The sequence below is a fragment of the Diceros bicornis genome, chromosome 30, assembly GCF_020826845.1.
Source record: "Diceros bicornis minor isolate mBicDic1 chromosome 30, mDicBic1.mat.cur, whole genome shotgun sequence".
In the NCBI taxonomy this organism is placed as follows: domain Eukaryota; kingdom Metazoa; phylum Chordata; class Mammalia; order Perissodactyla; family Rhinocerotidae; genus Diceros; species Diceros bicornis.
In genome coordinates this window covers 6,184,124-6,196,767 of record NC_080769.1, presented here as the reverse complement: position 1 = coordinate 6,196,767, position 12,644 = coordinate 6,184,124, and the positions used below count along the sequence as shown (strand labels likewise).

The 12,644-nt window shown below is 38.4% G+C and overlaps 1 protein-coding gene across 6 annotated transcripts in view; it reads left to right on the top strand.

Annotated features, from left to right (window-relative positions):
• The window catches only part of LOC131394547 (zinc finger protein 14-like), a 181,288-nt gene extending 169,183 nt beyond the window's left edge, over positions 1-12,105 (top strand). For 2 of the 6 annotated variants that reach the window (XM_058525930.1, XM_058525933.1), the window contains 4 exons: positions 7,901-8,027; positions 8,232-8,292; positions 9,020-11,181; positions 11,416-12,105. In XM_058525930.1, coding sequence (XP_058381913.1) covers positions 7,901-8,027; positions 8,232-8,292; positions 9,020-10,049 — 1,218 coding nt within the window. In that variant the 3' untranslated portion in view covers positions 10,050-11,181; positions 11,416-12,105. The remainder of the gene's footprint in view (positions 1-7,900; positions 8,028-8,231; positions 8,293-9,019; positions 11,182-11,415) is intronic. The other 4 variants (XM_058525935.1, XM_058525931.1, XM_058525934.1 and 1 more) reach the window with 3 other exon arrangements.
• Positions 12,106-12,644: the final 539 nt, after the last annotated feature.

Below are 12,644 nucleotides of genomic sequence, written 5' to 3'. Positions count from 1 at the left end.
CACCACTGTGTCTATTGCAACAAAGACCCTGACCATCTGGGTTATAGTGGACAAGACCCACAGTCTTAGTTTGGCACAACAATGGGATTAATTCAAACCCAACTTAAGCCTGGGGTCCTTAAACCCTGTAAAGCAACCAGTTGTCATGGAGGTGGCCTCTAACCCTGATGAGAGTGATTTGAGGCTCTCAGGAGGAGGACCTTAAGTTGTCCATAGGCTTCTGATGCAAGAACTTGCCCTAGTCCCCAAACTGTATGCCATTAGAGCTGCTATTATCACCAGGTACTGAGATCTCTTGAAAATAGAGGCTCTCACAAGCACTGAGCATGTGACCCTCTACAGAGGCACCTATAATGCCTTTGGCCTGGGAAATAGCTTCCCACCAGCCCAGCCCAGCTACTGACATTTACTTGTGTATGATGGAGCCTAACCTTGGCCCTGTAGTTTATGTCACCTGGAGGAGGGGCATGGCCTTTGTTTCTTCACTTTGTTGAAAGATGCTAGGGTGATGGAGGAGGTCACCATTCTCCCAGATACCTTGATTCCCTGTGTAGTTCCATGGGATTAACTGAATGCACAGCACTGGGGACTACATAGACTTTAAGGATGACAATATACATTCATACATGATGGAGCTCAGTGGAGAGTTGCTACTCTTCATCCCTTAATTGGGACATCTCTATTGAAGAACCAAATCCAAGGATCACCAGAGCTGACCAAACATCAAGCAGTCATCTTACTACTGGCCAAAAATTGTCCTCATCTGCATATGTTCACAGACTCTTCGCTGATTGTCTAAGAGATGCCCCTTTGTGGTAAAATAACTCTGGGAATGTCTTAAATCAGAGATACCTAAAATAGAAGTCAAGGTAACACTTGTCTGTGTGTTACTAAGTCCACAATACAAGGACTCACCAGGACACTCGTTATCCACCTTGGAGTTCTGACACTACTGAGAGTGACCATGGCATCTCTCAGAGTATACAGTGCCCTGCTCTCCAACAAGGCATTCGGTGGAAGTTTCCCCTCCCTTATGGGTCTCAGGCTCATAGAACACCATACTGGCTTATTGAAATCAGTTGGATGAGAGATGTCCTGTTTCAGTCATCGGGGGTGAATTGTAATGATTCTCTCTTCATCTTTTTTTTTTGAAAGACTTCAGTTTTCTTTAGAGCGGTTTTCAGAAAAATTGATCAGAATTTACAGTTTCTACAGAACCCTTCTCTCTGCATCCACACAGTTTGCACTCTTTTTCACATTTGGTATTACTGCTGCACATTTGTTACAATTTCCAAACCCATATTGATGCATCACAGTGCTCAGTGTACATTAGCATTGACTCTCTGTGTTGTACAATGTATGGGTTTTGGCAAATGTGTAATGATGTGTGTCCATCATTTCTGTTTCATGTAGTACAGTTTCACTTCCCTAAAACTTCTCTGTGTTCCACCTATTGATTCATCCCTCCTGCAACCCCCAAATCCTTCACAAGCAAAGATCTTTCTAGTGTCTCATGGTTTTGTCTTTTCCAAAATGTCGTGTACTTGGAATCATACACTACATAGCCTTGTCACACTGGCTTCTTTTCCTTAGCAATATACTTTTAAGATTTCTCCATGTGTTTTCATGGCTTGATACCTCATTTCTTCTTATCACTGAACAGTATTTCACTGTATGAATATACCATTGATTGTTTTTGTCTATTTGACTCTTGAATGACATCTTGCTTAAAACTCTAAGTCTTGCCAATTGTGAATATAGCACCTATAAACATTCACGTGTAGGTTTTGTGTGAACAAAAGGTTTCAGTACATTTGGAAAAATACCAAGGAGTGTGATTGCTGGATCTTACTCTATGTAGTAAGTCTGAATTTTGTTTTGAAAGAAAGGTCCTGTCTTCCATTGTAAGTTACCAAATTCCATTTCCACTAGCAATGAATGAGGATTACCTGTAGCTTCACATCTTCACCAGTATTTTGTGTTCCGAGTGTTTTGAGTTTTAACCATTTAGTGTGTTTAATGATACCTCATTGTTGTTTTATTTGCAATTTTCCAATGACATTTGCTGTGGAGCATGTTTTCATGTTGCTTATTTCCCATCTATATATCTTCTTTGGTGAGCTGTCTGTTCAGATCTATTGCCCGTTTTTTAATTGGGATGTTTGTCTTCTGACTGTTGAGTTTTAAGTGTTCTTTGGATATTTCAGATATCAGTCATTTATCTAAGTGTTTTTTTACAAAATTTTTCACTTACTTTGTGAGTTGTGTTTTTATTCTCTTAACACTGTCTTCCTCAGAGCAGTAGTTTTTCTTTTTTGTGTGTGAGGAAGACGCTCTGAGCTAACATCCATTGCCAATCCTCCTCTTTTTGCTGAGGAAGATTAGCTCTGAGCTAACATCTGTTCCTGTCTTCCTCTATTTTGTGTGTGGGATGCCGCCACAGCATGGCTTGGTGAGCAGTGCGTAAGTCTGTGCTCGGGATCCAAACCTGTGAACCCTGGGCCACTGAACAAGAGCTTGTGAACTTAACCACTGTGCCACCAAGCCAGCCCCTGAGCAGTAGTATTATAAATTTATAATTTTAGTACTACTAGTTTTCATTTTAATGAAGTAAAATTTTTGTTTTTTTCTTTTGTGGACCTTGCTTTTTGTTTTCATGTCTAAAAATTCATCTTGAAACTCAAGGTCATCTAGATTTTCTCTTATGTTACCTTCTAAGAGTTTATTTCTTTGGCATTTTACATTTAAATCTGTGATGTGCCTTGAGCTAATTTTTGTGAAATGTATAGGGCCCGTGTCCACATTTGTTTTTTGTGTGTGTGTTTTTGCATGTGGATATCTATTATTTTCACCACTATTTGTTTAACAGACCTAATTTTTCATGGAATTGCCTTTCCTTCTTTGTCAAAGATCACTTGACTATATTTGTGTGGGTCTATAAGGAAAGCAATGGACTTACATATCCTTCAATCTTCCTATACTCTTATTAATTCCAGGAATTATTTCTGTTGTGAATTCTTTTAGCCATTTCAGACAATCATGCCATGTGGAAAAAATGTTATAAATTTAGCTACAGTATTCATAAAGATGTTCTTTCCTAAGAAGTGGAACTTCCTTTTTATTACCAATTTTTTATAAATGGATGTTAGATTTTATCAAATCCTTTTTATTTTCAGTTTTCTGCCCTTTCCTTTTTGATATTAGTAATTTCTGTCTTCCATCTTTTCTTTGTTTTCTTTCTTTTTTTTTTTTTTGGTGAGGAAAATTAGCCCTGAGCTAACATCTGTTGTCAATCCTCTTCTTTTTGCTGAGGAAGATTGGCCCTGTGCTGACATCTGTGCCCATCTTCTTCTACTTTATATGTGGGATGCCAGCCACAGCATGGCTTGATAAGTGGTATGTAGGTCTGTGCCCAGGATCTGAACCTTTGAACCCTGGGCCACCAAAATGGAGCATGCAAACTTAACTACTATGCCACTGGGCCAGCCCCTCTTTGTTTTCTTGACTAAATGCTTATGAATTTTATTAGTCTTGTCAAAGCACCATTTTTTGTTTTAATTTTCTCCATTGATTTCCACAATGAGATTGATTTCTTTTCTAATTTTTATTATTTCTTTTATTGTGCTTACTTTATTTTTTTTATTTATTTATTTTTTTTAAAGATTTTATTTATTTATTTTTCCCTCCAAAGCCCCAGTAGATAGTTGTATGTCATAGCTGCACATCCTTCCAGCTGCTGTATGTGGGACGCGGCCCCAGCATGGCCGGAGAAGCGGTGCGCGCCCAGGATCCGAACCCGGGCTGCCAGCAGCGGAGCGCGTGCACCCAACCGCTAAGCCACGGGGCCGACCCATATTGTGCTTACTTTAGATTAAATTTGTACTTCTTTTTATTATTTCTTAAGTTAGATGCTTACATTATTGATTATGGATCTTTGGTTTTTCCAGTGTATTTGTTCAATGGCATAAATTTCCCTCTAGGCACTGCTTTTGCTGTTTCCAAGAACCACTGGTATGTTGTGTTTTCATTTCCTTTAGTTCAAAATGAATTTTTATTTCTCTTGCGACTTCTTCTTTGATCCTATGTATTATTTAGAAGTGTGTTATTGAGTCTCCACATATTTGAGATTTTCCAACTATCTTGATGTTATTGACTTCTAGATGAATGTCTAGGTGATGTGAGAGCATATTTTGTATGAGTTCTGTTTTTTCAAATTTGATAAGTGGTGCTTTATGTTCCAGAATGTGGATGTCTTAGAGAATATTCCATGTGAACTTGAGAAGAATGTATATTCTGCTGTTGTGTATGAAGTATTCCATAGAGTATAATGAAATCTAGTTGTTTCGTAGTGCTCTTCAGTTTACTTCTATCCTTGCTTATTTCCTGCCTACTGGAATTTATAATTTGTGATAAGGGGTGTTGAATTCTACAGCTATAGTACTGGATTCATCTATTTATCCTTGCATTGTGTCAGTTCTTGCCTCATGTATTTGTCCCTCTGTTGTTATGCAGGTACACATGAAGCATTGCTGTGCCTTCTTGGAGAATAGACTCCTTTATCGGTATCTAATGTCCCTCTCTATCTCTGCATTTTCCTTAGTTTGAAATCTGCATTGTCTATAATTCATATCCCTATGGCAGCTTTCTTTGTATTAGTTTTGGCATTGTCTATTTTTCTCCATCCCTTTACCCTTCATCTATCAGTGGTGTATAGTTAAAGTGGGTTTCTTATAGACAATATATAATTGTGTTCTTTGAAATCTGATATTACTGTCTGTTTCAATTGTATTGATGCCATTGATAATTAAAGCTGTTATTGATAAAGCTAGGTTAATATTTATGAAATCTTTGACTGTTTTCTATTTTTTGCCCTTGTTTTTTTTCTTTTTGTCTTCTACCTTTCTTCTGCCTTCTTTGGCGAAAATTGAGCATTTTTTCTGATTGTTTTCTTCTCATCTCTTAGAATATCAGTTACACTTTTTTTTTTTTTGGTGGGGGAGGAAGACCAGCCCTGAGCTAACATCTGATGCCAGTCCTCCTCTTTTTTGGCTGAGGAAGATTGGCCCTGGGCTAACATCCATGCCCATCTTCCTGGCACAGATGGGCACTTTATCTGGGACGTCGCAATAGCACGGCTTGACAAGCGGTGCATTGGTGCATGCCCGGGATCCGAACCTGCGGAGCGCACACATTTAACCACTGTGCCAGCCCCAGTTACACATCTTTGAAAAGCATTTTCTAATGGTTACCCTTGAATTTTCAGTATGCGTTTACAAATAACCCACCTCCTCTGCCAAATAACACTATACTACTTCACTGTTGTGCAAGTACTTCATAACACACTATTCCCAATTTCCCCTTCCCTTTTCCTTGTCACATTGTTGTCATTTATTTTACTTATCCATAAGCTTCTCATTACCAAATACACTGTTACTAATATTATTATAAAGTGTCATTTGTGATATTATTTATAAGAAATATGAAAGATATTTTGCCTTCATTTTTTCTTTTTCTAAACCTCTCCCATATCATTTACGTTCTTCCTGATAAATTTTTGATCATTTTATTCAAAGTAGGTGTACTTATGACAAATTCACTCAATTTTTGTCTCAGAAAAATCTTTATTTCTCCTTCATTTTTGGAGGAGAATTTTTCATGAGAGAATTCTAGGGAAGCGTTTTGTTTATTTTCAAACTTTTAAATATTTCACTCTACTCTCTTCTTGCTTGCATGGTTTTTGAAAATAAGTTTAATTCAAATCTTTGTTTCTTTGTTTCTTTTTTTTTTTTTTTGTGAGGAAGACTAGCCCTGAGCTAGCATCCATGCCAGTCTTCCTCTTTTTGCTGAGGAAGATTGGCCCCGGGCTAACATCCGTGCCCATCTTCCTCTACTTTATATGGGACGCCGCCACAGTATGGCTTGACAACCAGTTGATCGGTGCCTGCCTGGGATCCGAACCTGCGAACCCCAGGCAGCAGACGCGGAGTGCGCGCACTTAACAGCTGCACCACCGAGCCACCCCCAAATCTTGTTTCTTTATTCCTAAGATGTGTTTCTTCTCTGGCATTTCTCAATATACTCTCTGTCTTTCATTATTCTCTAGTTTGAATATGCTATCTTTGGCTGTGCACTATTGCAGTTTATCATGTTTAGTGTTCTCTGAGATTTCTGGATGTATGGATAGTTTGCTATCATTAATTTTAGGATATTTTGGTGATTATTACTTCACCTGTTTCTTCTGTTTCTTTCTGTCTTTTCTTTTAGATATTTCCATTATGTGTATTTTAAACCTTCTGTTAAAGAGGGTTGTCCTAGTCTTCATGAGTATTGTGTTTATCTTTTTTGTTCTTTTTGTCTTTGCATTGGGCTCTGGTGAAATAGATTTTTCTTTAGTACAGGCCTTGTTAAGAACAGAATATCTGGGTTACATTTCAAAATGCCATCTATTTATATCTTTTTCCTAATTTTGGAGACACTGGTTTGCCCTATGACCTCAAGGCTGTCATGGATCTAAGAAGAGTCATGCGTTTCAAGTTTGTTTATTTTCTTCTTGTGAGATCAAGAATGACTACTTCTAAGTTCCTTAAGTGTGGGATCAGAACTTGGCAAGGCATCATCTAGAGTGGCTTTTCAGGAAACACTTCCTGTAGAAGTTGAAGGATGGAGATTTTATGTTCTTTGGAGGAAAGCACTGTGAAATCCTTCACATACTTTATAATCATTGGCAAATTGACTGTCAAACCATTGTGGACGTCAGTGAACTCCCTTGCAATCTGTAGCTCTTAACCTCAAGGCCAGGAAGGCTCAAAGTACACTGTTAGGGTTTGACTGGAAAGAGCTGTTCTGGCACATTATTATCTCACTGTGTGTTCTAAAAATTGGCAGGAAGTAGCCTTGAGGCACTTGAGTATAGAGATTTTATGGTCTAATTTGTCATGCCTTCTTCCTTGTATCTAAGCTCTAAGTTCTGAATAACTTTCTAGCCCCACCAAATCACAGAGAGAGAGAGAGAAAGAACTGAGTATTTGATAAATATTATACATTAAAAGTGATGCTTCCCCCCAGGAAGGTTTACATTCACCAGCTGCATCTGATTCCTTGTAGTGGTCTGGAGGAATTTAGGACAATGTGGCCACTTGGGCTTCATTATAAGTTTGATTTCTACAGGCCTTCTGGACTCTCATTTGATGGGAGTACATAAAAAAGTTTCCAGTTCTTCACTGTGGTTTTTTTTTTTTTGTGAGGAGGACTAGCCTTGAGCTAACTTCTGATGCCAATCCTCCCCCTTTTTTCTTGAGGAAGATTGGCCCTGAGCTAACAACAATGGCCATCTTGCTCCACTTTATATAGGACGCCGCCAAAGCACAGCTTAACAAGCAGTGCGTTGGTGCGCGCCCGGGATCTGAACCTGCGAACCCCTGGCCGCCGCAGTGGAGCGCGCACACTTAACCACTTGCGCCACTTGGCCGGCCCCTCTTCACTGTTTTTATCCACTGAAACCTCATGCAGATTTGACCCTCTGCCTCATGGAGTGCTGTAACTGGTGGGTAATAAGGAAGAAGATGAAAGAATTTTGTCACAAGGAATCATCAGCCTTAAAATATTTGCTTCATTTCCATAACATTTGTGTCATTTCATAATAAGCTCTGTACCCTGCCATTACAGAGAAATATGATGTAATGTGATCACAGTAAAAATATGTAAATAATTTCCATGTGTTCATAATACTGTTAGATTGATGAGGAGAAGTGTACAGAAAAAGAATGAGTCTGATGATCACAACATGGAATAAAAGTTTGGAGATGACAGAATCATATGCAACCTTCCTGCATATGGAGTACAGATTGTCAGTGCTGTCAGCCTTATGCATCCTAGTCTACACAAATTTGTGATGTTTTAGGACTCAGTGGACATTGAGGATGTGGCTGTGAACTTCACCCCAGAGGAGTGGGCTTTACTGGATCCTTCACAGAAGAAACTCTACAAAGATGTGATGTGGGAAACCTTCTGGAACCTGGTCTCAATAGGTAAGAATGAGGACATTCCTTCCCTTCATCAAGTAGAGAACAAGTGTTTCTTGCCCATCAACTTGGTTTCAAGGTATAGAATGTGGAAATGAAGGATGTTGGTAAATAAACTAGAAATGGTCATAGGTCATCATTAACTTAAATCTAAGATTTTGGCTATAATTTGTAATACTTAGGAATCATCTTTCTGGGTCTGCATTTTAGGAAAAATATGGGAAGATCATGATATTGAAGATCAGTACAAAAACCAGGAGAGAAAAGAGAGGTGAGTCACAGTCACAATAGAAAGCAGTGTCTGGGGCCGGCCCCATGGCTCAGCGGTTAAGTGCGCGTGCTCCGCTACTGGCGGCCCGGGTTCGGATCCCGGGCATGCACCGACGCACTGCTTCTCGGGCCATGCGGAGGCCACGTCCCACGTACAGCAGCTAGAAGGATGTGCAACTATGGGGCTTTGGGGAAACTATCTACTGGGGCTTTGGGGAAACAAAAGGTGGAGGATTGGCAATAGATGTTAGCTCAGAGCCAGTCTTCCTCAGCAAAAAGAGGAGGATTAGCACGGATGTTAGCTCAGGGCTGATCTTCCTCACACACACACACACAAGAAAGCATCGCTTTAAAAAAAAAAGCACGTCTGATGTAAGAATTCTGGTATGTTATGAGATTTTAAACAGAAGCAAAGAAAACAAATAACCCTTGCTTCAAGTTTAGCTACTCTTAGAAAATCTTCACCAAATATACTTTCTGAAATGTAATACAGAGGATCAGTTTTTGCAAAATAGTTCCCTTGGAAAGAGGATTAATAAAGTCTATGTGGGAATATCACTGTTTTGATAATATGAAGGGTGAAAGCCTCTTGTAGAGCATTCATTATATTCAATTTCTGAGAATTGAGACAAGACACAACACCAAACTTTTCCTATGAATCATAATAAATATAACAAATATAAAATCATTAATAAAGAAATTGATAATGTGCTTCTTATTTCTTACAGTGGTCATATGGTAGGGAAACTCTGTGAAAGTGAAGAGGGTAGTCATTGTGGAGAAAAATTCAGCCTTATTCCAAATCTCAGTCTGAACACGGAAACTACAGAAGCTAAACCATGTGAATGCAGTGCATGTGGAAAAGTCTTCATGTATCATTCATCCCTTAAAATGCACATGTGTCACACTGAACACAAACCATATGACTGTCAAAAATATGGAGAGAAGCCATATAAATGTAAGGAATGTGGGAAAGCCTTCACTCTTCCCAGTGTTCTTCGAAAACATGCAAGAACTCATAGTGGAGAGAAACCTTATGAATGTAAAAAATGCAGTAAAGCATTCACTTCTTCCAGTTACCTTCAAATACATGAAAGAATTCACACTGGAGAGAAACCCTATGAATGTAAAAAATGCAGTAAAGCATTCACTTTTTCCAGTTCTCTTCAATTACATGATAGAATTCATACTGGAGAGAAACCCTATGAATGTAAAAAATGTACTAAAGTGTTCACTATTTCCAGTTCTCTTCGACGACATGAAAGAAATCACACTGGAGAGAAACCTTATAAATGTAAAAAATGCAGTAAAGCATTCAGTTCTTCCAGTTCTCTTCATATACATGGTAGAATTCATACTGGAGAGAAACCCTATGAATGTAAAAAATGCACTAAAGTGTTCACTCTTTCCAGTTCTCTTCGAAGACATGAAAGAAATCACACTGGAGAGAAACCCTATGAATGTAAAAAATGCACTAAAGCATTCACTTCTTCAAGTTCTCTTCAATTACATGAAAGAATTCATACTGGGGAGAAACCCTATTCATGTAAAAAATGCAGTAAAGCATTCACTTCTTCCAGTTCTCTTCGAAGACATGAAAGAATTCATACTGGAGAGAAACCCTATAAATGTAAGGAATGCAGTAAAGCCTTCACTTCTCTCAGATCACTTCAAAGACATGAAAGAAGTCGCACAGGAGAGAAACTCTATAAATGTCAGGAAAATGAGAAAGCATTTATTTCTCATGCAAACTTTTGAGGATATGCAAGAATTTACACTAGATGAAAAACGATGTAAACATAATGAATGTGGGGAAAGCCTTTGTCATCCCAGTTCTTTTTGAAGGCATGAAAAGACTCACTGGATAAAAACCTCTTGAATGTAAACAGCATGGGAAAGACTTCAATTGGCCTATGTCCTTCTATGTGAAACTCCTACCAGAAAGAAATAGAAATCTAAGCAATATGAGAAAACAATGGAAATTAATTTGTATATAATGTTCTAGAAAACTTTCAATGTGAAAGAATTGTTATAAAAGTTGTAAATATATTGTTTACCAAGGCTCTTAAAGTGCAACATTGCATTGTGGCTTTTCTATTAATTAATAACATTCAGAAATGAATACTGAGGTGAGATAATTCTGCATGTCATCCTTCTTTAATAGTACGTAAGAGTAATAGGTAGTGCTTTTTCCTTAAATCAGTTAATATTTTCTTTAATTATTTTTTTTTAATATTTTAATTATTCTGTTAACAGGCCATTAAAAAATGACAGTTTGTACTTGTTGGGATTTTCTTACTGGCCTTGTATTGTATTTCCTGAATATGCCTTATCCATTGTACATTTTGAAACTTTCTTAGAGAAGGCTCCTTTTTTGGGATGGTGGGTATAGGAGCCTGTTTTTATTTTCCATACTGTTGAACAATTGGAATAAATTTTTATGTATGGCAAGTTTGTCAAAGAGTATACTTTGCTGTGAATTCTTATTTTCATATTTGGACCTTTGCTCCATGTCCTTCCTTCTGACTGGTATTTGGTGAATAGACATTGAATTCAGTAGAGGCCTGTGATAGAGCAACAAAATCTAGAACCGGACATACCCTGTATTGTGTTATTTCAATGGGGGTAATGTTAAGAACTAGATCTTTAGAATCCGTCTCCTTTATGGTTCCGTGTTGGAATTCACCAATAGCCTCACTTGCATGAGATTTGGAAGGCAGAAGCAAAGGAGGCATTAGGCAGATTTTGGAGCCACCATACAGGGAAAGATATAGTTATATAGGAGCTTTGAGGACACCATCCTCAATCCCATGTTGTGAGTTCTTTGCCCTTCTATTCAAGAGTATCTTGAAAACCACCACCAACTGTTTGAACTTCCATTTTCTTAGAGGTGTATTTTCTTTTTTTTTTTTTTTAAAGATTTTATTTATTTATTTTTGCCCCCCAAAGCCCCAGTAGATAGTTGTGTGTCATAGCTGCACATCCTTCTAGTTGCTGTATGTGGGATGCCACCTCAGCATGGCCAGAGAAGCAGCGCGTTGGTGCGAGCCCGGGATCCGAACCCGGGTCACCAGCAGTGGAGCGCGCTCACTTAACCACTAAGCCACGGGGCCGGCCCTTAGAGGTGTATTTTCCACTAATATTTTCACAAGTTTCACATCAAAGATCCATTAGAGTTAGGATTTTTCTGTAAGGCCTCCTGTGTCCACCAGGAAACGAATTCAGACTTTCACGATTGGGAGTATTTTCTGATTCTCCTCTTCTCTAAATGGTACCTGAATAATGTCTAATGTGTGTAGGAAACACCTTATGCTATTAATAGTGCTAGTGAGCATGTTTTCCTGATTGACCAGGACATCTACAATGGGGCATAAAAAGCAGGACTTGGGAGTTTGTTTCTCTGCTGCATTGTGCAGTGGCTGCCTTGACCCAGTTCTTCCACGTGAGAACAATCCCCTTTCTCATGTCAGGAAGACTGAGTGAGTTTCCTGTTACTTGTAGCTGAATGTATTCCCTCAATATGTTTTCTGTAATGTTTGATTGTATGTCATTAAAACTATGTGTATTTCCTTGTGAAATGAACACCTCCATAGTTGTTTCATTGATATATTTTATCAACTTGTCTAATCGCTATATTTTATCAACTGTTTTCTAAGCCATCTTATGCTAATCAATATTATTGTGGTTTTTATTTCCTCAGAATATTTTAAAATTCATTTTAATTATGGATTTTCAGATATACTTTGCAATTTTCTTTATTTAATCATTAAACATTATGAGTCAATTTTGTCACGTACATACAAATTCATGTGTTTTTTCCTCAGGCAAACTTTAATTTGTATTCTTTTATCGTTACTTCTTTTAATGAAACTAATTTCTAATTTGTTCTTAACCCAAAACTTAAAACTCATGTCTTTTTTTTTTTAAAGATTTTATTTTATTTATTTCCGCCCCCAAAGCCCCAGTAGATAGTTGTATGTCATAGCTGCACATTCTTCTAGTTGCTGTATGTGGGACTCGGCCTCAGGATGGACGGAGAAGTGGTGCCTCCGTGCACACCCGGGATCCGAACCCGGGCCACCAGCATCAGAGCGCACGCACTTAACCACCAAGCCACGGGGCCGGCCCAAAACTCATGTCTTTTTCAATGCCCTCTTACCAGTGACCTGCAGGATTGCACCTGTAGTCAGTGAAAGGAGTGTAATGAATTCTAGTAAAAGTGATCACAAACCATAAAGCACTGTGAGGTATAACAGGAACAGGGTGCTCAAAAGGACTTCTAAAGAGATTTTGGCATGTGGTTGTGGATTTGATTGCTATTCAAGAAAGAAGGTCATTTTCTGTATTGGATGC